Genomic DNA, 24093 nt, shown 5'->3' on the forward strand with positions numbered 1-24093 from the left:
AATCCCCAACAATCATCTCATATACTGCTCTAATTCACAGTAGAATGCAAAAAAAACAACAACCCCAAACCCTTGAGTATTGCCACTCTTCCAATATTTGAACAAAGAATTGCTGAAAATTTTAAGCACCACTTTAGCTAACATCTTCGACCAGAGGATTTCATTTTCACACCTGTGCTATATTCAGTGTATAATGACATTAATGTTTCTTAACCAATGTTTAAATATTGTAAGAGGACTCAACACTTCCTGAGGGTTCCATGTGTCAAGAACTGAAACTACAGACAGGATTCTGCGGAAGCCCTGCACAATGGGGCTTGATCCCCTCTCTTCGTCTCCTGAGCACCCCAACGCCCCCTCCCCAATTTGTAAGAGGGATCAGGAAAACCCCAGAATAGTAAAACAGGGTAAGGGAATGGATCCAGCTGACAAGCTGCTATGGAACATTTGTAACAGTGTAACACTGAATTTCAACCACAGTATTAATACTTCCAGATATTCAACTACAATTCCCATTGTCCTTGGACCTTAGACATGTGGGCCAGGAGCAATGGCATTAGCAGTCCAACTATAATTCATTGCCAACAAGTTCCCTGTTGTCTGATGTAAGGTATAATTTAGACACAGTAACTTCTGCTAAGAATTATATGCCTTGAACTCCCAATGTTTGTTATTAGAATATTAAAACCAACTATTTTTAGCACCGTTAACTATGTTTAAAATTTTATTTTTGAAGTTATGTGATAAGTCTATATGCCATGATGGTGTACACACCACTGTGAGTTGTATCCTGGGTTGTACCCAAAGCAGCACTAAGTACCTTGTTCTGTCAGCGCAAGGATTTACCGTTGCCCAATGGAACTCCACCAACAGAGAGGAGTGATTAACCCCAGAACAGATTATTGGAAAAAGGAGGGGGGTAAAAAGACGGGGAAAGTTGGATTGCACAAGCATAAATCATTGCACTGATGGAACAAATTAACTGGATACTGCCCTCTGTACTAGACTGCAGGAATCACCCTTTTAAATAAGGTCCTATAATTTTAATTTTAAATTAATTTTAAATAAGGTCCTATAACTCCAAGATAGGAATAAATTGTCTGCTTCAGATAGCCTAGCAAGAGGCATATAGTTTTTTGTTAAAAAATACTTAGGGTACCTAACTCCTGCAAAATTGGCCAAAATCAACAAAAACCATAATAACAAATGTTGGAAATGTAAACTACAAGTGGGAACCTTCTTTCATATGTAGTGGTCGTGCCCAGAAATAAAAAAAATTCTGGGATTTACGATCTACGAAGAAATGAAAAATTTACTAAAAATCGCATTTCACAAAAAAATGGAATCATTCCTTCTTGGGATTCTAACTGACAATACTCCAAAAGAAAGATTAAAACTATTTTTTCTATGTAGTGATGGCGGCTAGGGTACTAATAGCCAAGTACTGGAAGGGTGACCATATACCAACTAGAGAAGAATGGCTACAAAAGCTGAGCGAGTACTTGGAACTCGCTAAGTTGACTGAAGCCTTAAGGAATAAGTCAAATAAAATAGTCCAGAAGGAATGAGAATACCTAAATACCTACCTATCGAGTCAAGGTTCAACAACCAAGATTTGGTTGTGTTTAGAATAAACCCGTAAGTAGGAAAATATCTCCTTATACCAAGATGAGGAATATATTGAAATACAGAGAAATTGCTTTAGTTATAAGAAATGAACCACCGTGAGGTCGATGGAAGTCAAAAACCAAAAGTATAATCAAAAGAGATCCACCCCAAAAGGGTCAGCATCTCGGTAGAGAAATGACATTCTGGGCTGTCTATTCTAGTTACCCTGATGTATACTTATGTTCTTACTTTTTGCATTTTCTCTGCTTTGCTGTTTTCTTTTTCTTCTGTTTCTTTTTGTCTTGCCCCCTTTCTTTACTCTTCTTTTTTGTATTTAATTGAAATGTTTTTATACTTTGTTTCATTTGTATTTGTATAATAATTCAATAAAAAATACTTATGAGTGTCTTATTTTAGGAATTATGTGATAGATTTTGAATTATTCCTTGTTTTATTCATGTTACCAAAACAGAAAGTTTCCAGATTTACACATTTTCATCCTTCCTCTCTCTGTTGTCTTTCACAGCAGCCTTAATTGACAGCTACATGATCTGGAGGCAGCTTAGGCACAATGAAGGCGCCAACTAGAATTATTTGACTTCTCCATGTTCATTCTAATGTTTAATCTGACTGCTCCAAAAAGGGTTTTGCACATACCTGACGTAAGGTGCGTGCCACTAAACTTTCCAGCACAGGTCCTCTATCTTCATGTAGAAGGTGCACTTCATCAAGAATAAGGAGCTTCACCAGTTGGGAGAGGGCTACATCTCCAACACTCTTCCTTGTCACAACATCCCATTTCTCTGGAGTGGTCACAAGCATCTGACAAAGACAAAAGGAGCAGACACATTTTTATTTATTTTTTTACTGTTTTTTTTTTTAAAAACCAAAACAAAACAAATAAAAAGAAATGGCTAATAATAAGTTTGTAAACCAATGAAGACAAGCTTATTCTTGCCAGAGCAGAATTCCACTGCCATTTTGTGTTACAAAGCACCCTGGACTCAAACCATTTTCCTCTGATCTCATTCTGAGCTATCCAATGTGGCTCTTACCTTTCTACAGTAGGATTCATTCAGGCCATACATACAGTACACCTACCTCCATTCAAGCACATAAGTAGTATCATCAACACAATCCACGGACACATTCTATAGCCAGGAAAAAGAATTCAAGGAGGGTCAGTAAGAGGTATGGCCTGGGGAGAGGCCTAGAGGGAGGAATTCAGTCTCCACGCCTTAAGTTTCCCACTTTGCCTTAGCAAAACATTTCAGCTAAAACTTCTGTGTTATTCAAAAGCAGTGTTAGAAACTGAGATATGAAGGCTAGGAGCTAAATGGCACCTTAAACCTAGGTTATGGGGGCAAAAACGGAATGTCTAGGCACACTTTTTATGAGCTGAAAATAAATGAACTGCATCTAAAATATCTGTTCATTTTTCACATGGTCTACTCCTGACCCTGCTCACTCCCCTAATATTCTTAAGAGGGTCTCTTCTCCAGTCTTCAGAAAGTAGCTGGAAGTGGGAAGGCAGAAAAAGCTCCTCCTTTCCTTCCATTTTACAGTTTTAATCTGAAATCTTAGGCACAGTACTGCATCCACAGCTTAGAAACTGCTTGTCCTAATGAAAGCCCCTGCCGCAAAATGCACCTAGGACAACAGGAGTTTCGAACACTGTTCAAAAGAGCTTCCTTCACAAATAAGAAGAACTTTGCAGATGTGTAAGAGGCAGAAATCCAAAGCAAAGTGTGGCAACACTATCATTCTGAGGCCAGCTTCTTGGTAGGTTTGGAAGGGAAGTAGATTTTAATCTGATTAAACATCCCCTCTCAAACAATGCAGATCTAAAAGACCACAGCCCCAACTAACTTAAAAACAGCCGAGATCTCTCAGTCTTATTTCTTATCTAAAAAGAACAGCAGCACTAATCCCTGAGAAAGCTGTGCACCTGGAACTTCTCTCACTGACGCATCATGCACTGATCTGCTTAGCTGGCCTTAGCATAGCACTGGAAATCCCTCTGTACTTTTCGGTAGGGAATCTAGCAGTCAAGGCTGTGGCTGGTAGACTGGCAAGTCCCCAGAGGACATTAAGGCCAACAAAACTTCATCACTTAATCAGGAAATTTCCTCCTACCATCCAATATATTTTGCCCTGCAAGGACTACATCTGAATAACGCTTACTGGGCAGTGTGTGATTGTATCCATAGACTTCTTTAAATATGCCACTATTTCTTGCATTAACACTGCAGGATTAATCATGTCCACCAGAAATTCAGAGTAACTTCCTAGATGTTCACTGCCTGGCACTTATTGCTGAGATTTGAGAGAAGTTATCTGTTGTATATTTGCATCCCTGTAGTAGAAGTGATAAATCACCAGACTGGAAATAATAAATCTGAGGTTTCAAGGACATGCAAAAAACATTACCTTCCTCGTTCTGTAACTAGAAAAGCCAACTGATACCCATTAAAGCAGGACTTCCTATATAACTTCAAATTCAAGAACTGCCTTATAAATGGGAACAATTCTAATCAGGCTTCAGCTACTATACAGAAGGTGCAGCTTTATATGTTAAAAAAAGGAGGCAAACTCTCATATAACTTAAAGGGGGAAAATATAATGAGCTTTTGTTTATTAGCTAATTTAGGACTGAATTTTTCTTGCTACACTTGAAAATGGTGCCTACTGGTTGAATAATTTATTCAGTGTGGCCTTTATAATAGCAATACCTTCCCCAACCTGGTGCTCTCCACATGCTTTGGAGTACAACTTCCAGAGTTGCCAATGATAAGATGTTTTTATTGTTTATTACTTGTTGTTTGCTGCCCTGGGCATACTGAAATGGAACATGGACACTCTATTATTCACTACCTATTGTTAATAGTCATTGATAGCTTCCCTTATCCCTTAACTGGCTAACTTTTAAAGAAAAATTTTCTAAGCTACTAGCTATCACATATTTTGTGGTAGAAGACTATGTAAGTTGGTACTGCTTTTTTGTTTCTGTTGTTGCCTTCTACCAACCAATGTGAATGGATGCCCTGAAATGAAGAAATGCCCTAATGAAATTGGTGTGTGTATGCTTGCACACAGGCACACACACAATTATACAAATCTTTCACATTATCACTCTACTGAAACCTAAGCATCTAATGTATTTACTGATACAACTGGGGGGTTATTTAAACATGGTCAAATTTTAAAACAAGCTTTAGTACAATCAGCTAAGTCTAAATGTTGTTTGAAAGGTGTAACGTGTGTTAATTTTTCATCCAGGATCCTGTAAAATGCCATGTGTATCTTTCTCCACACACAAGCATACGCAAGTGCACAGTCACCTATACTACTAAATGCTATACTATACCTTTATACTGCTAAAGGTGGTAGTGGTTATTGTTTTGTTTGTTACTATGTTATGTATTTTTTTGTTTTTTTATTGCAACCTGCCTTGTGATCCTTGGATAAAAGGGTGGTATAGACATTTAATTTAAAAATACAAATTTAAATTAGGAAACAAATAAACCTAAGGAAACCAGTTGGAGTTGCCCTATGTTCTCTTTTAAATGTGTAGGCTGATCTAAATGAAAGTATACAAAACAGAATCAGCATATGTGTGTGTTTTTCAAAAATAGAAGACAGCTAATAAATCTCTATGCCTATGCTATGTAATCTAATGAAACATTTATATATGCTGCAACCCTCTATCTGTGGAAATAGAGGCAGAAATCTTCTGCTTTTGTCCACTTACCAGGCAAATCCCTCTTTATCCAAACGAACCTTACTGAAAGTACTGTCACTGCCCTTATGGCCAAGCCAGCTAACAATCTACCCTAACAATAGCTAACAATCTTGCTAAGGTAGCTAACAACTTCCAAGAGGCATAAGATTCTTAGAGCTATTGCTGCATTGGCGCTTTGGCTACGGATGGATTCCAGGGATAGTTTGAAGGGACTTCCAAACACCCTACAAGATCCATATATTGCAGAATATACAGAGGGGAAACAAATGTTCCCAACTACTAGATTATTCCACCTGATTATTTGTTTGTTAAATTTATATCCCACCTTTTCACCAAATGATGCTCAAGGAGGCTTAACCTAGAGCGTAGGAAGCTGTCAGAGTCAGACCACCGGTCAATTTAACTGAGTTTTGTTTAACTGATTAGCAGCAGCTCATACAGATTTCAAAGCGCTTTTCCTAGTCCTACCTGCAGAGATTGGAACGGGGAGCATGTGCTCCGTCACCGAACTTTGACCCTTCCCTATTAAATGTGGAAGTTTAGTGCAGTAGAAAATGTGGTTTCCAATTATGTTAACTTTTAGATTGACTTGCCTGAGAAAATGAGAATAGCTAGTGACAAAAGAACATATCAAAAGCCGAAAGCTACAGGCCAGCAGTCATAGCCAGTCAATTGTCCCTGCATCTCTCACAAGCAAGGGAAAGGGAATCATCCCCCGTCACAAGCATCTGGTTGCCTGATGTAGAAAAAGATGGACATGTTAGTCACATTAGACTCAGAGAATCGCAACAATACACTGTGTACAGGGAAGATACTGACTTCTAAGCCTTTGTAAGTAATGATGGCGGCCTTTAATGTACCCACTCTAACTCCAAATAGTGAGTGTACAACCAGCATTTATAAAATGCCATCACACCACTACAGATGTAACTTATTACCACTTTGAAATGAGCCATGTCAACCACGAAAATTAGCAGCTGTAATTTTCATAGAACATTAATTAGCAAACTGTGATGAAATATATTTAGCAAGGCATATTAAGAATTTAAAGGTGTGAAATGCTACAAACGCAAGCTACTTAGCTAATTTGCCAAAGCTAAACTGGTACTGCTGCGATCACACACTTTCTTGTACCACAGCCCTGCTGTCACAATTTAAAATAAAACAGATGCATATTTTCTTCTTCTTCAGTTTTAAAGTATTTAGACACATTCGGCGCTAAGCGTAAAGCTCTTTTACGGCTGCATGTTGTAATTAAAAGTTGCTGATGGCACTCTAAATAACGACGTGAATTAAATGCGGAGTTCTGTATATTGTTATTCTGAAGACAGTGTGAACACATTGAGCACAGCTGCTGAGCAGTCTCCAGCATTGAATTTCAATAGGACTCTGACACAAACACCATTTAAACAAACTGAGGGAGAAAAACAGTGCCAGTGCCTGATGGACTGGACCCAAAGTTAGAAGAACAGTGCATGTCTTGCTAGACAATGCTGCTCGTTTTCAGATTTATGACTAAGAATTTAGGCTCCTGTGAGGAAAGGAGAACAAACAGTCCGGAGATTTCCTCCTCTAAGTGCAGTTGTGTGAGTTGTTTCATCTCTGAGGCAAGATGAGTAGTTTACTGCTCATCTTGCCTAGAATTCTAACACTGTAACCCAATTGCCTTGTAGCACTAAGTGCCAAGGCATGGGGGTGGATGAATGAGGGGCTGTTTGTTCCTCCCCTCCATTTGCTGCATAGGATAGTTGGAAAGGAGATTTGGGCAAGAGCAGGTGTGGCTAACATGCAGCCATCCAGATGCTGTTTGAATCCAACGCCTGCACCAATGCGTGCCGAGGAGAAGGAAAAATATATAAAGTCTGAAGAAGGGCCTTTTAAGCTTCAAACAGTTTAGAATTAGATTTAAAACGTTGAGCTTCCAAAAGTGGGATATTGATTATGGTTGTAAGATACACTTTTCAGGTTACCTTCCCCAACCCACCCTCAGGATATGGTAAACCAGGGATAGGGAATTTATGGCCCTCCAGTTGTTAGACTACAACTTGCACCATTCCTAAGCTCTGGAAATGCTGCCTAGAGATAATGGGAGCTGTGAGTCCAACATGTGGATGGCCACATGTTTCCCATCCCTGTGACAAACTGTTAGGTCTTAAGCACACCCATGTCTACCACCCTACTCCAGTTTATTATTTCCTTTTGACATATTCAGCATGGCACCTAGAAAAATGCTCAGTTCTTGACTGAGTAAATACGTTTCTACGTACTTGGGCAAGTCCTCAAAGTATTCGGAAATCTCTACATTCTCTTTCCAATTCAACTATCTTTCTGGTAGGCACAAGACCACTACTAAAATTAGCTGCTGGAATAAAGGGTTTTAAAAAATATTTACATGTGGTGAGGGGAATCAACACCCCCAATCCAACTGTGTTTGCAAAAAAATATTCAAGTACAGTGGCACCTTGTGTTACGTACTTAATCCGTTCCGGAGGTCCATTTGTAACAGGAAACCACTCGTAACATGCTGCCACACCGCTGGAGCACAACTTCCACTCACATCCTGGGGCAAAAGTCGCAATAAGGGGCATCTACTTCTGGGTTAGTAGAGCTCATAACCCACAGCATTCGTATGGGGGACAGTGCGTAACATGAGGTACCACTGTGGAAGCAACTCCCTATTTTTGTGCAGCCAGCATGCATACAACTGCTGATGAGCACACAGTTTTTGGCACCGCAATGGGGCAGGGATGGAATGGGGCAGGGGCACAACAGGCTTACACACGTTCTGTTGACGCGAGCGGTGCCTTGGAATGGAACCACCCATGTCAATAGGCAGTTGCCTGTATAACAACAAGGAGCTTGCCTAGAAATGCAAATCTCTGCTCACATCAATACATTCATCTAGGACAGGCATGTCCAACTCCCAAGAGACTGTGATCTACTCCCACTATAAAAAAAACTGGCAGTAATCTACCCATTGGATTGACCAGAGATGTTGAGATTTTTGGGGGGGAAGGATGAGCCAAAGTTGCTGAGCTTTTTTAGGGGAGGTAGAGCCAATGTGATTGGGATCGAACAGGGACAGCCCACGATTGACCGGTATATCGCGATAAACCTGTTGGACATCCCTGATCTAGGAAATACAATTGGGGCAAAATGAGCAGTACAGTGAAGCTGGGTATATAGGTTGCCCATGGGAAGTGCACATTTCTATGCCACTAGCCCACGCTGGGTTGGGATAATCATAATTATTTTTGTCATCTCTTCTTTCTTACAGTGACCATGGCAAGCTTCACAGATAGTCATAGCATATTCATTTCGTGACACTGGAAAACCATTTCATTTTTAAAGGAGTTTTAGAATACCTTTCTACAGCCATGGTTTCTATTCTCAATGAGCAGCACTGCAAAGAGTTTTCATTTATATCACTATTACACCACTTCAGTTCTCTCAGCACAGAAACAGCCAGGAAATAAAGTGTCACATTTGGTTAATGAATTGAAACTCATGCAAGACATTTCAATCTGGTTTTCGTATTAGGGCATGGCCAAATAGAAATGGGCTAACTGTCAATATTTTGACTGTCAACTTACATTTCTCTCTGTCCATGTAATTTCTTCCCACACCCTCTTCAGTGGTGCCCAGATTAGTATTAGGAACTACTCCAGAACTAGTTCCATCACTGGGTAAGCACAGAATAAATGCATGCAGAAGTCCAAAACCGCTGGTCAATTAAAAAATTAATATCAGCTAACAAAAGTGCAACATTTAAGACTTTGGATACAGATATTTAGGTTCCAATCCTATGTCGTGTTACCTGGGATTGAGTCCCATTGAATGAAGTGGGACTTACTTCTCAGTATACACCGGATTGCAATGCAAGAAAAAAGTATTGTAAAGGCTGCTATTGCTATGCTAAACCTTTGCTCGTTTCCACCCGCTCCCCTGCCCCCAAGAATGCATTAACGGGAAGCATGTCACAAAAAAGCAAACCTAATTTGGCACATTGCCAGGACAAACCTAATGCTATAGTGCAAGGGAAGCATGACCAATACCCATTCCCCAAAATGGGAACTTTTTTTGGCATGAAAAGTTACAGTCTTTCTGTAAAAAGCTATGGATCACGCAAGTTGTCTTTGCAGGAGTCCTAAAATTTCACTTAGTAACGACAAAATTCCTATATCCCATCTTTGAAATACACTATCTGGACAACTTACAATAAAGTGTTAAAATCATCATAAAGTACTAATGCATTAAAATAAGTGAAAAACAGCACCCTTATAAAAGCAGCATCCAGATACAGATCAACTGGAGTTAAAAAGTTAAAACCCCAGTGAAATTCAAAATGCATTCACCTGGGATTAAATTTACGGCATGTAATGCCTTAAGAGAGAATATTATGAAAATGATGTACAGGTGGTACATGACCCCAGTCAAGCTTGCAAAAATTTACCATTTGCCCGATAATAAATGTTGGAAATGTAAAGAAATTGAAGGCACATTCTTTCACCTTTGGTGGACGTGCCCGAGGATCAAGGCTTTCTGGGAGATGGTTTATAATGAATTGAAAAAGATATTCAAATACACTTTTGTGAAGAAACCAGAGGCCTTTCTCCTGGGCATAGTTGGCCAATTGGTGCCAAAGAAGGATAGAACTTTTTTTATGTACGCTACAGCAGCAGCAAGAATACTCATTGCAAAGCATTGGAAGACACAAGAATTACCCACCTTGGAAGAATGGCAGATGCAAGTAATCGACTATATGGAAATGGCTGAGATGACTGGCAGAATCCAAGACCAGGGAGAAGAGTTGGTGGAAGAAGATTGGAGGAAATTTAAAATTTATTTACAGAAGCAGTGTAAAATGTATGAACGCTGATGACATTGAAATGAAATAAAGGGGTTTTAGTGACGAGAGTGAAAGTTTGAAATTATAAATTTGGGAGGTAGGATACTTAAGGACAAAGTGGTAGGATATGAATTTGCTGAACCAACTGTCAAAAAGGGATACAAAAAAGGGAGACGTGAGGAAGTCAGGAAAATAAGTTAATCAATGTTGAATAATTAGAAAAGAGTGACTTGTGTTTTTTCTTATTTTACTTCTGTGTGTTGGCTGGTGTTTTTTTCCCCTTTTTTCCTTTCTTTTCTTTTTTTTCTTTTTTAGGTTAAATGTTTGTATTTTAGGTATTTTATGTATTGTGAAATCTTGGTTTTGTGCTTTTATTGTCCTTTGTTTGGTGATGTCTTTCCTTATTGTTAAATTAATAAAATATTATTATTAAAAAACAACAACAAAATGCATTCACCTCATGGTAGAAAGGCACCAGATTGCCAGGCTAGCATTCTCTGGGGAGAGAAATTTTAGAGCTGGGCATCAGCACAGAAAAGGCCTTCTCCCAGGTAGCCACCTGCCACATTTCAGATAGAGGGGGAGCCCACAAAAGAATACCTTGTGAAGTACAATGTGCTCATAATGGCTCTCTCCCGGTTAATCTAACAGCTGTATTCTGAATGGATCACTGAGACCAGCTATCTCTGTTCGAGCTGGAAAAAGTTGTTCCATGTCACTGAACATGTAACATGCTCACAGTAACATTACGACAGAAATATTTTTTAAAACAAAAACAAAAAAAGACGTTGAAGCTCTCTTCATCCAGATACCCACATAAAACCAGAAGTCAGGGAAGATGCTCACCCTCAATTTAAACCCATCAGTACAGAAAAAACCATGTCAAGATAATGGAGGATAGCAGAGTTTTCTTGTGACATCTCAACTATTGCATGCCAGAAGTGGGCGAGACCAGAAACTGTGGTGGATGTAGAACTAGAATAGTAAAGATGGTAACAAAATGTGACTGCTGAAGATGCATAGTTGTTTAACTGGGTATAAGCTTTAATAGTTTACCAACCAATTAAACTGATTAAGGCTTGCATCTATATTTGTATAATAATCAGCAAACTTATCCAAAGATAAAAGGACATAAGGGAGCAGAGAGGAGAAAGTGCAAAGGAGGAAGGATAAGATGGGGGAAAGTCATCAGAATAAAGCATATTATGGTATACTGATAAAAAGCAGCATCAAAACAGTATTCCAGTACATTTTTCTAGGGTAAGTAAGTCTGTCTACACAAAGCACATTTTTAGCCTCCAGAACAAAAGAGGAGGAACAGCTTGTGTGCTTTGTGAAATCCAACACTTGTATTGTAAAATACATAATTAGCTTCTCAGTCTGCAAGTTTAAATAATGATTTAAATGTTTTAAACAGGAGAGAAATTCCATATTATTATCCTACTTTCTTTGCTCTAATTCATTTCACTAATCATGGTTATATCAACTCCAATATTCCAGTGTCAGCTTTGACTGATGCCAATAAGCTCCTTAATCAGGTATGACAACTTTCAGCTAGCGTGCCTCATTAGCACACAGCAATCCTGTTCATAATTTTCTCTTTCCCCCCACATTTCATTGCCCATTTTAACAGGCGATTCTGTCAAAGTGTGAGGTATAAATCAGGCATGGGGAACATCCAGGCTGCAGGCCAGATTAGGGCCATAAGCCACACACACCTGATGTCATACAGAGTTTCAGGTATGGCACAGGCATGACCCCCTGCTGAAAGTGAGGTATGCAGGTACCACCAATCAACAGCATCTTGAAAACCCTTGTGCCTTTGGGGGGGGCAGGAATAATTTTTATTAGTTTTCCAATATTTCCCCAATAATAGCTAAATTATAAAATTATTACAAAACCCTTGTGCCTTTGCCTGCACAACTTTATTTCAAACCATGTGACAATGTTCACCTACTGAAATGGCCCATGGGAGCTAGGGGAGGTGAGTATCTGTCCCTCTGGCTAGATCAGATTCCCTACCCCTGTGTAGTGAAAGCTGATTGACAATTTGTTAAGAAAATATTCAATTCTGAAATATGAAAAAAATGTGATATAAAGCGAAATGAAACAAAAACCAAGTGTTTTCCTTTTCCTGTACATCACAGGGACCTGACTGATTGTGATGGAACACACGCACAGCTAAGAAATCCTACCATCCTATTATCCTGCCTTCACAGAAGGGATTCCTTACATCTAGGAAATGCATTCTGGCTTTCCAGCATGGTAGCTTATTGGCGGCCACATAGTGCAATTAAGTCTCCATCACATACTCTTCCTTCATTCTCTAGGGAGGAAGAGAATGTTTGTTCTATGACCATGTTAGACTATTTGTCTCGCTCAGGCAGAGTGCTTCTCCATCGCCTGCTAACTTACTCTTTCAACCAGGAGAACAGGGTTGAACTTAAAAATATTCTGCACATGCTCTGCTACTAAGCTGCAGTCCCGACCCACTACTTTATTTCAGACCTAAGTTCTAGTACAGAGTCAAACTACATGTTGCAAGACAATCATAGCGATCCAACCCCCCTGTTTGTAATGGGCTGGGAGTGTGTTGGGGATGGGGAGATATCTGCAATAAAGGATTGGCAGATATGTAAAATGCTTAACTGTTTTTAGTCAGTTTTGTTTGTTTGTGCCAACTGAGTTCAGAAATGCAAATTAAGCCCAGCTGGAGGATGAGCCTCTGAGAGCTAATTTCAGAGGAGACTTGGCAAGTGTAGGAGGGATTAAGCACTACCTTTTCCTGATCTGCCCCTAAAAACCCTGCCTCCATCCTGCCTGTGAATTTTATTACTTCAGCAAATGTGAACTAAGGGTCTCTTCCTTTGCATGCTGCAACATATGCAGGGGAAATAGTCCCTCTGCTTTTCCCCATCTTCTCCATAATGTAACATATGAATTAGCTCTATGGTTCTTTCATTCTCAAATATGACCTACTCATTCTTCATTAGAGACAAATCAGTGAAGGGGATTCATTCCTGCAACATTACACCATTCCCAAAACACTAAGACCTCAAAGCCTTGGAAAATCAAACTGCTGCTGCTGCTGTTGTTGTTGTTTTTAAAAAACCAACAACAATTCAGCAGATACACTCAAAACAAAATCAAAATACCTAAACAAAGGAAAAAATTGTGCAAGCAAAACAAGTGCCTCAGGGTTATTTTCAGTTGGTATCAGTTAGCTGACAGAATGTTATTTGATTCAGCATATTTGATTCAGGCTTGGGTCAAAACAACAGGGATCAAGGTGATCATTGGTGCTTCCCCACAAAAAACCTCTGCTCTCAATAGCTTGGGGACACTTCAGAACAGCAGGGAGATGATGCAGAAGATCACCATCCTTGCTGCTGCTGCTTTTGATTCAGCAGAGTCTTCCCTCAAGACCTTCTGAAAGCAAAGAAATGGCGGGACGATGCAATGTGCGGAAACAGTGTTTAGACTACTTAGCTTTATAGAGGCTTTAGTTTCCCATTTAAACTTCCATCATGTAAAGATTGCACACATTTCTAATTTAAAAGCAGAAATCAAAATTAAAAGATTGCTGATTTCCCTAACTGCAAGTTGGTCAAACAGGGACTAAAATCACGCTGGGAACAACAGCGTTTTACTTTTAAGGCTTTTAGCATCTGAGAGGTAAAGATTAATTTGTGCGTTTCAATTAAGCAGCTGAAGTAAATTCAATCTGATGGCTACTGAATTGGCAAACAAAATTATTCTGCATGAATTTCAAAAGAAAGCCCAGTACACTAAACTGTTATAAAGTCATTTTGCATGCACTGATACTATGGTTATATATATAATACCCAATTTGTTCTTCATTTCTGCTTTTAGATTAAATGTTAAGTACTATTGGATTCCTCGGTGTTGTTTCTTATTCTATATAATCATCACACTAAAAGACAGAATGTTTTTGTTTTTTAGAAAAAGAACAAAAAGCAAGCAAGCATTACTGTGTTCTTCCACTTCCATTTTGCCATCCCTCCCCTACTCTCCACATTTCTCACCATTCAAATCCATTTCTCTGCTCAAGAATATTCACTCAACTAGCACAGCTGTTATTCTGAAATCTTTACAGCTAAATCAAAGATAATTGGACTTCAGAGTACTTTTAAATTGTAGCCTAGGAAAAGAATCTAGCTTAATGCATCATTTGCATTACCTATAAAGACTGCTTTTCTATCCTTTTAAATTTATAGTGCTTTTTGTATGGGGGGAGCACAAAAGAGTTATACAGTAGTTTTACAGATATGTGGATTTCTTTGCACAAAAGGGTTTTATGAGAAGCTATTAAATCTTGCAAAAGTAAGAAAAATCAATAACCAACTCTGGGAATTCTACAATGTTTAAAGTTATTAATACAAGTAATGAAATATTTCTCATAAGTGGGTCCTATTTGTTTTACAAACAGTATGTTGTAAAAATCATATTTGCACTCAACGCACAGTAAAAAGGATCGTCATTTGGTGAGATTTTTAAAAAACCCTAATGCAATCAAGCATTAACAGATTCACAAAGCAATTATATAAAGGGAAATTAGTAAAGCTTTATTGTTATAGCAGTTTAAAATGATACAGATCATTATACCCAGTGTTTGCCTGAAAAAAACAAATAATGTAATGTTGTAATTCTGGCATGAAGTTGCACACAATATCACCACTTTGCCACAGCAGTCAGTATACCATATCCTAAGCAGTTAACACATGAGCATAGAAAGCCCTGCAGCTGTACTGTTAGGTATTCCACATCTGTCTCTGTAAAAATATTATTAATAAGTCTAGTAGTAACAAGTCGGCCATTTATTAAACAAGCACTAATTGCAATCATATCTGGCAAAACATTGCAAGGAGGGCAGCTAGTTATTATTGTTGTTGTTACTTTTCAAGGAGGAAAAAGGAATTCTGCCTTTAAATGCTTTCCACTAGCACCCAGAGCACTGAACTGGAAGCCGCTTTGGTGCGACTCTGCAAATGATCGCCAGAATGAGCATCTTTTAGTCCACAGGACAGGTGGTCTGCTATGCCTCTTCTCATCTTGCTCTTCTGCTTCATTTCCCACCAGATGACGAGCCCTCTTGGGGCAAGGTCTCTCTCTTTTTTATGTGGAAAGCAGAACAGGTTTTAGAAATTCAAATTGAAGTTTGAGATAGTAAGCAGTTACAAGAGAAAAGGCCTCAAAGTGAAAAACATTTTAAAACTTTGTGAGGCAGGTGCACTTGCTAAATAGCTTATTCAAAGCATTGCCAGTGGTTGACATCTGCAGTCTCAATGCTGTGTTGTTGAGGGCAATAGGAAATCACTGCTCTGATTTCCCAAATCCTGCAGCAATCCTACAGCAGCACCATGCAAAAAGCACGACAAGGACCATTTGTAAGCCAGAGATAATAGAATCGTGAATTTTGAAGCAAAAGGTTTTCCAGCATCTTCCTAAAGGTTCTCTTTCCATTTATGAAGCCTGACTCTGAAAAAAATAACCTTAACAGATTTTGATTTTGCATTAATATAAACATTTAATAAGATTTTAAAAAATAAAAAATACTTGTCGGATGATGAAATGTCACTACAAAATGTTTGCCTGCATGAATTAAAACAAGACTATTAGTGTGTTACCATCACGTTTTACAAATATTAAATCAGATCTAAAACTGACCAGGTAAACTTTCAGAGCAGGGATGGGGAGCTATTCAGATGATGTTGGACTACTAGCAATCATCAGCTGCAGTCAGCATGGCCAGTAATGAGGGTGACAGATGTAGTTCAGAAATATTCAGAAGACCACACATTCCTCATTCCTGATTTCGGGGAAGTGTCACTAATTTAATCTAATGTACTGTATGTATTTGAAATTCACCCTGAATTCACTATAAACATTCTTTTAACCAACGTGGAGATGAAGAAAAGGTGGATGAAAGGTTTGTAGGCAAAAACATTGCTAGCTTGGGCTATACTGAATTGAAAAGTAAAACATTTCACCTTTTTTTTTTATTTTACAAAACATTAGCTCTTCTACAGCATCATATATTGGATTAACAACTACAAGAATTAAGAAACACATTTTGTTCACCTGCAGGTGACACTGTTGGACCAGTCCATGAAAACACATAAGCAACAAGCAGTAAATATTCCTTTTCAGCATGCTCAACTGTTTTGGATTGATGAGGGATCCAAAGAAAAACATTATTTCTTCTTTTTTATGTTAGCCCTTTAAAGTTGTACAACAATAAACCTCAGCATAGCTATTAATTTAACTATTTCATTTTTAGGCCTACTAACACTGATTTTTTTCAGACAGTGAGTAAAATAAATGGAAGAGTGTGCATACTTGAAACTAAATCTTCTAAGCAAAAAGCCTGCTTCAATCAACCAGAACATATATAGTTTTGAAATAAAAAAGCCTTTATTCTAAAAGGGGATTAAACAATTTTGTCATTTAAAAAATAGGAGAGGGTTCACAAGGAAAGGAGGCAGAATGAAATCAACATACTTTAAAAAAGGAAAGTCATTTTTTGGCAATATTAAATTTAAATTACCATTAGTAATTTAAAAATAATAAAATATACACTACCTTTCCCAAAATTCAAGCCGCCGTACTCTGCTCTTATTTAGCACTTACTGAATGTTCACACTTCTTTGTACAAATCACCTCCCTCCCCTCTATAGTCCCAGTCCAAATTAGGACCCCTTGGCTGCCATTTAAAAGGAGGAGGAGGAATGCAGTTGTGGCCACAAATCTAACACACCGTCTAGCTGGGTTTTGAGCAGCATTAGAAAGTAGTTGCATGTTACAAAGGGCTAATCAGGAGAACGAGCATGCTTGCAGATTGGTACAGATGACTGTTTTGCGAAGCGCTTACTTGAATACGTTGGTAACTAGTAATCTGCCATCATCACCTGTTAGTGTGTCACAAGCAGGAACCTTGAAAGCTGCCTTATATTAGGCCTGTCTACCTGTCCATCGAAACCAGTAGAGTGGTACCTCGGGTTAAGAACTTAATTCGTTCCGGAGGTCTGTTCTTAACCTGAAACTGTTCTTAACCTGAGATACCACTTTAGCTAATGGGGCCTCCTGCTGCCGCACAATTTCTGTTCTCATCCTGAAGCAAAGTTCTTAACCCGAAGTACTATTTCTGGGTTAGTGGAGTCTGTAACCTGAAGCGTCTGTAACCCGAGGTACCACTGTACTGCCTGTTAGGACTGTCAGTGGTTCTCCAAGTTCTAGTCAATCCTCTTGCCTTGAGAAACCATGGACTGTACCTGGGACCAGCTGCAACAGAATGCATGAGCTCTACCACTTAGCTCCCCAGGTATAACAGTATTCCATATGACAAAGTGATACAGAAAACCCACAAAGTATGCATGCAGAGGGTAGAACTCAGCACACTGCTAAGTGGGGCATGAGTGTGGGGAATGAGGTCCAGTCACACAATAAGACTTCCTCCTTCTCATGTCCCTCACACCACCTAAAACTGTTCTGGGTTTCCCCTCAAACCCCCAGAACATTTTTTTTTGGGGGGGGAGGACAGGTGGGAAGAGAGAGGAAGAAAGTTAGGTTGTGCAAGCAGACCTCATTTTGTGCATGGAACAACTAGTTGAATCTTGCCTCGAGCTCTTTGTGCAATGAATCAAGCATAAAAATGTTTAGATGTTGTGGTCTGAATGACATCTGGCAGAAGCTTTGTGAGAAGATGGGATGGGCAAGGGAGTAGATAGTCTTGTCGAATTCTGCCTTAAAGACTGGGGAAAGGATTCCCCATATGTGTTCCATGAGGATGAGGCATGCTGGGTCTGCTTGCACAATGGGACTTTCATGCCGTCCTCTCCCCCTCACCCCCTGAAATAGCCAATAGGGGGCCCGGAAGAACCTTCAGAACAGCATGCAGGGGGAGGAGAGAGGGGATCATTCTATCTGGCAAGCTGCAATGCTTGGACAGATGGAAGGTTCATAAGAGCACTGCTGAATTCCTCCCAAAATATACAATCAAGTGGGATGTAACACTTTATTCTGGGGCACATAAACCACTCTACTATAAAGATGAATCCATAAAGGGAGAACACAGTGTGAAATAAGGAAGACTTCAGATTATAAAAATGATTGCATATGAAAAGGATGTTCAGCTCCCTATGGAGAGCTAGACGTTTTTCCTAAGTATCTTCAGCCTCGAACACCACTACCAACCTTTGGGTACATTGTGCTACATTTGAAAAAAGACACAGACATTTTTATATTTCCATTTGTAGTTCGTTTAAGGGGGGCAAGAATCTAATTTTAAATAGGGCATGCCTTTCTACCTTGTGAATAAAAGAAATTACTTTCAGCATAGCTGTGCCACTGAGAAATGCTGCAAGAGATTTATCAGCAAAGGAACAAGGCTTCCTCTTTATTAGCAATAGCTTCTTGATGTATTCTGGTATTGCTACAGGTCCCTGCCCAAATGTCGATCAAAGGCAAATATTCTGATCCCGAAGCTCTGTGGGTGGGCAAAACGCTCAGCATTAGTTTTTTTTTTTCCTCCACCTAGTTATGATGGAAGAAAATACAAGTATTATAACAACTGTTTTTTCTTTTCAGGTGTAACATTTTTAATGGGGAACTTTTCTTGGTAATGTCGGGGTCTTCAGAGGACCTTCTGTGATTCCAGCTGCTCCTATTTGTGTTCAAAAGCCATTATTCCAAAAGGTCTCATTTGTAAAAAAAAAAAAAAAAGCTGGTCCTAAAAACAGCAAACAATAAGAAACCAGGCTACCCCAGTTGTACTGTCCTCACTTATGACAGTGCAGAGTTGTGATGCTGATGTGCGGAAGGGCTTTTTGGTGTGTGTGTGTGTGTGTGTGTGTGTGTGTGAGAGAGAGAGAGAGAGAGAGAGAGAGAGAGAGAGAGAGAGAATATGTGTGGTATATGTCTATAGTATTTTAATTAAAACAGACCTTTAATACTAGAAAAGGATACCCACAGACTCCACAAAGTGTCTGTTCGGCGTATCACCCAGCTATGAAGGCTGCACATCAGTGGTACTGGGCTTCTCTCTTTCATTCCGCCATTAAAAAAAAAAGTAGGTTTTTTTGTGTGTGTTTTTTTACTGCCAGGTGGTAGGTAGAAAAGGGGTGAGGAATCACAGAGTATGAATTAAAGAAGAGGTGAGCCATGGGAGGATACACATATCTGGCTCCATCTCGTGTAGCATTTAGGAGCCAATGGCCCTTTAAAAATTGCAAGTGAAGCAGCACTCATCAGGAGAAGGAATGTCAGAGTGAGCAGAACAGCAGCTGGGCAACCAACAACCTGAGTAATTAGCAATTCCAAATGGAGACTATACTGACTGAAAATACAGAGATTTTGTCACACATGCTTAATAACTAAAAGTAAAATAAATAGTAAAATTATTATAATCACAATTATTGTATTTCCAGAAGTGAAGCTATGTTTGTCTGTTTCAGTTTAAGTTATAATACATTTGTTAGACTTTAAAGTACCACAAAAATACTCTTAGTGTTACATTATATACTAGCAGGGAGTGCCCAGCCCTGCATAGTATCCTTAAAAACAGGGGAAAAAAATGTGATTTTTAAGTGGGTAGTGCACTTTGTGAGTTTGAACCAATCACGTCAAAAATCAGGTAAAATCAAGAGTCACCTTTTGGTCCGCCATCTTGGTTCAAAATGGCACCTGACAGTCAAACATTATGGGAAACTGCTGTGCACATCTGTGGAAGCCCTCGTGTCAAGTTTGGCGATGATATCCCATCTGCATAGGCAGATAAGCCTATGCCAAAAAACAGGCCAAACAAAAATGGGAGCTGGGCCAAAAACTGTTCTCTCTTGATGAAGGCAGGAAGACACCTCAGAAGTGAGGAATTCTAGCCCTTCCCCACACACTTTTGCTTACCTAAAGCTGGTTGTCGCCCTCCCCTTGAAGGGAAAAACTGCATTGTTCCCTCTCTTGTCAGGATCATTTGCCACTGGACAGAAAAGCCATCATAGCTGAAGTGTCTGAAGTCCATCAGCTGGCAAACCCATCAGGGTGCTAATCCATACAGCTCAAAAAGTCCTGATATCATTTGCCACCCTCAGGGCTACTTGCTCTGTTCAGCTGTGTCACATCCGTTGTCTGCTTCACTTCTTTCTACTGCACTGTCATCACAAAAGCAATCCATCTACTAATCTTTGAAATGGCAATCTGCTTGCCCCCTCCAAGCTACTTCGCCATTCCAGAAAAGCAACACTGCACGCGTAACTGGAGAAGTGCCCACTTCACTGAAATATTAGCTTACATAAACAAGTTGTATTTTCGCAAAGTAATAAACCAGTTATATGTAGGAGTTGTGCTACCGACTCTCATTATGGATTTACTAACGTCTCTGTCTCAGAGTTTCAAACATTACCTAACATAATAAACCACATCAACATCTGTCTCACAAGTGTGCTTACCACAAATCTGGTTAAAATAGAAATTAATGCTGCTCAGATCTTTACAGAAAGCCTCTATAAAGGAGCTTCAGGAAACTAATTCGCCCACGCCACCTTTTCTAGTATGTGGGGAGACAATATGTAAACAGACAGTCCCTGCTGGGTTCTGCTGTGCACAAAGAACTGTGAGTGAACAAAGGCAGCCACATTGACTTAAAGTGTCTGTTCACCATAATAGATTTTTGTGCACCCACGTATCCACTGCATGTGGCACTTTTCCAGTTACTGGAATTGGGCTCTTCTTGCTTATCCAGAGCTCTGTGTGCACATCCCAGCCCCTACATCTGAGCCTAGAGTTTCTGGTTTAGGGCTAGAAATCAGAGCTGGCGTAAAAAAAGATAAGAGACATTTTGAAAACACTTAAGTGCTTCAAATACACAGTTCCATTGCAACAATCCTTACAAAACTCCTTTAGCTAGGTCAGTATTAAATCCCTATGTTGCGTATGGAGGCTGGGGTGGGTAGGTTGTCGACAACGTGTGTGTTTAATTTGTGCGATTTCAGCTGGCCAGCTGCCAAACATGTAAAGCTGGGATTGAGTAAGTTAACTATATGCAAGTTGCAAGTTGACCTGTACACAAATAGTTAGATAACAATTCAGTATCTGTTTGAAGGAAAGAAACAGAAAGGCTGCAGAGAGTTAAGAGCAGGGTATACATAACAGCACAGTGCTCCTTATGACTAACATGACTGACATCACCCAAATAAACTGGCCCACATCTTAAAATGAGTTTCTGCTCTCTGTCCTGTCACTGATTAAAAACTCAGGTGATACTTAGGGTCTTCTCAGAGATGGTGCCACAGTTTTGCAAAACCCTCTTTGGTGAAATCTAACAAGCTCTCTCCTGTCTCACTTTCAGCCAGAGTGCTAAGATGATGGTGATGATGATGATTTAGACATGCTTTCAGCATGAACTCTTGGACATCCCATGAAGCTCAGTGTTGAAAGATTCAGTACTTTTTCACACAGCGCATAGCTCAACTATGGGATTCACCGCTACAAGAGGCAGTAATGGTCATCAACTGCAATGGCTTTAAATGAGGATCAGACAAATTCACGAAGGATAATCAATGGATGGGACGCGGGTGTCGCTGTGGGTTAAACCACAGAGCCTAGGACTTGCTGATCAGAAGGTCAGAGGTTCGAATCCCTGCAACGGGGTGAGCTCCCGTTGCTCGGTCCCTGCTCCTGCCAACCTAGCAGTTTGAAAGCACGTCAAAGTGCAAGTAGATAAATAGGTACCGCTCCGGCGGGAAGGAAAACGGTGTTTCCGTGCGCGGCTCTGGTTTGCCAGAAGCGGCTTAGTCATGCTGGCCACATGACCCGCAAGCTGTACGCCAGCTCCCTTGGCCAATAAAGCGAGATGAGCGCTGCAACCCCAGAGTCGGCCACAACTGGACCTAACGGTCAGGGGTCCCTTTACCTTTAATCAATGGATATAAACAGCTCTCAATGGCTACTAGCCACAAATGGCTGCCTCACTGGTTGGAAGCAGCATGCTTCTGAACATCAGTTCCTAGGGAACACAAATGGGGAGCCTGTGCTCAGGTCCTGCCTGTGAGTTTCCTGTAGGTATTTGGTTGAGCACTATGAGCTCAAGCCGGGCTATGTGGGCCTTTGGCTTGATCCATCAGGGCTCTTCTTATGCTTACACAGAATCTGAAAGCTCCATTTGTGTATCACTAGTTCCATTCACTTCTCTCTCAGATCTGCAAGCGGTAAGAGAACCGATACTGGTGCCATGGCATAAAACAGTTTTTCAGAGTCATCCAAGAGACGCTAGGGCCATTTGGAAGTTCATATAGAGTTGGTTTCCCAATAAAAGTATCAGTAAATAAGAACAAGTTTCACTGGATGACTTATTTCTTCATCACTACAGTTTATGCCTTGCCATTTGAAAGCATGCATACAGTGGAGTGGCGTGTGTGATCTCTGCTCATGCAAGGCACTGGTGAAACGCAAAAGGCCTGACTAGCACTATGCATGGACTTTCTTTTTTATAAATTTTATTTTCCAATTTTGGATCCCCCCCCCCCAGAGACATACAAATACAAAACTTCCCAATAAACATATATATTTTGACTCCATCCCTTTTGCAGTTCCTTATAATTTTTAATACTGTGTTTCCTACGTTATTTGATTTATTAGCTATTCCCTGATTTTTCTTTAACGTTGCATTTAACTTCTTGCTTCATGTTAATCCTGCTAACGAGCTTAAATGTATACAAAAACTTTTCAGATATTCCACAAATGTTTCCCTCTATGCATGGACTTTCAAGGCAGCAGGTAGCATTGCAGAAAAGCTAACCTGATGGCAGTAAGTTTGAAAAATCACTGCTTTAATTCATGAATCAAGAATATTTCATTGTTTTGTTAAAGCACATTTATACACTACTGCTTGCTTGCATCCATCAATATACTTATGTTTGTCATGTAGCATACCTGGGTTCGTAGAATCTCACTTTTCGACAACTGCATATCACCAGTCAGCTCTTTCACTGTGATGCCTAGTGGCTCCAGCCGCTTACTGAAGTAATTTGTCATCTCAGCTGCCAATGCCTTCATAGGAGCAACATAAACAATCTGTACCAAAAAGGACACCAGTTTGATAAATGAGCAAAGTGTACAAGACTGTTGGTTTTGCAGCAACTGATACAAATCACAATTTATTGTGAAATATTATACCTAGCACTTACAGCAACGGGGGAAAAACTTAATAGTGGTATATGGAAAGTGGTTATCGGTGCTGGATAAGTGTGCAGCTTTTTAAAAGACAATAGATTTTGTTTACACGGGCTTATCATTTTGAAAATTGGTTCTGCATCAAAGCTAAATATATTTTCAAAGCTTTTCACATGGGTAATAAGATTTTCAGAACAGAAAAAGGAATTACATAACAGAGATGAAGTAAATCAACAGGCTCCATCTCCGTGTGACTTGGGGAAAACACAATGTCCTTGAAAACTTCTTGAATCCATATAAATGTGCACAACTCTATAATGGGCTTTATCTTACAAGTTATAAAGCTGTCCTGCAGTTCATTAAATTCCTACCTTAAACTCGTCCTTTTTGATGACTCCTTGCTGAACATGCTGACGGATTTCATGCAAAACTGTTAACATGGCAATGTTAGTCTTTCCAGCCCCAGTGGGCGCACAGATTAGCATGTTTTCATTTGTATTGTAGGCAGTTTCAAAAACTATGGACTGGATTCGATTTAACCTTTTCATGCCCTTGAAAGCAAGTTGCCCAATCTGCAATAAAAGTCCAGAGAAGAAAAGAAGCATTCAACTAAATAATTAAAACAGTTGCTGTTGACAAGGACTAAAGTCTACAATTCTCTCTAACTTTAATATGTCTAGTTCATCATTATGAACTACACCAGGGTGGA

The 24093-nt window shown here is 39.6% G+C and overlaps 1 protein-coding gene across 2 annotated transcripts in view; it reads right to left on the bottom strand.

Moving 5' to 3' along the window:
- The window catches only part of ASCC3 (activating signal cointegrator 1 complex subunit 3), a 203282-nt gene that overhangs the window by 132919 nt on the left and 46270 nt on the right, over window positions 1–24093 (bottom strand). For both annotated transcript variants that reach the window (XM_053381539.1, XM_053381540.1), the window contains 3 exons: window positions 23756–23956; window positions 23145–23285; window positions 2266–2430 (listed from right to left, as the gene is read on the bottom strand). In XM_053381539.1, the coding sequence (XP_053237514.1) occupies window positions 2266–2430; window positions 23145–23285; window positions 23756–23956 (507 nt within the window). The remainder of the gene's footprint in view (window positions 1–2265; window positions 2431–23144; window positions 23286–23755; window positions 23957–24093) is intronic.

Source organism: Podarcis raffonei, chromosome 3 (assembly GCF_027172205.1).
Source record: "Podarcis raffonei isolate rPodRaf1 chromosome 3, rPodRaf1.pri, whole genome shotgun sequence".
Lineage (NCBI taxonomy): Eukaryota > Metazoa > Chordata > Lepidosauria > Squamata > Lacertidae > Podarcis > Podarcis raffonei.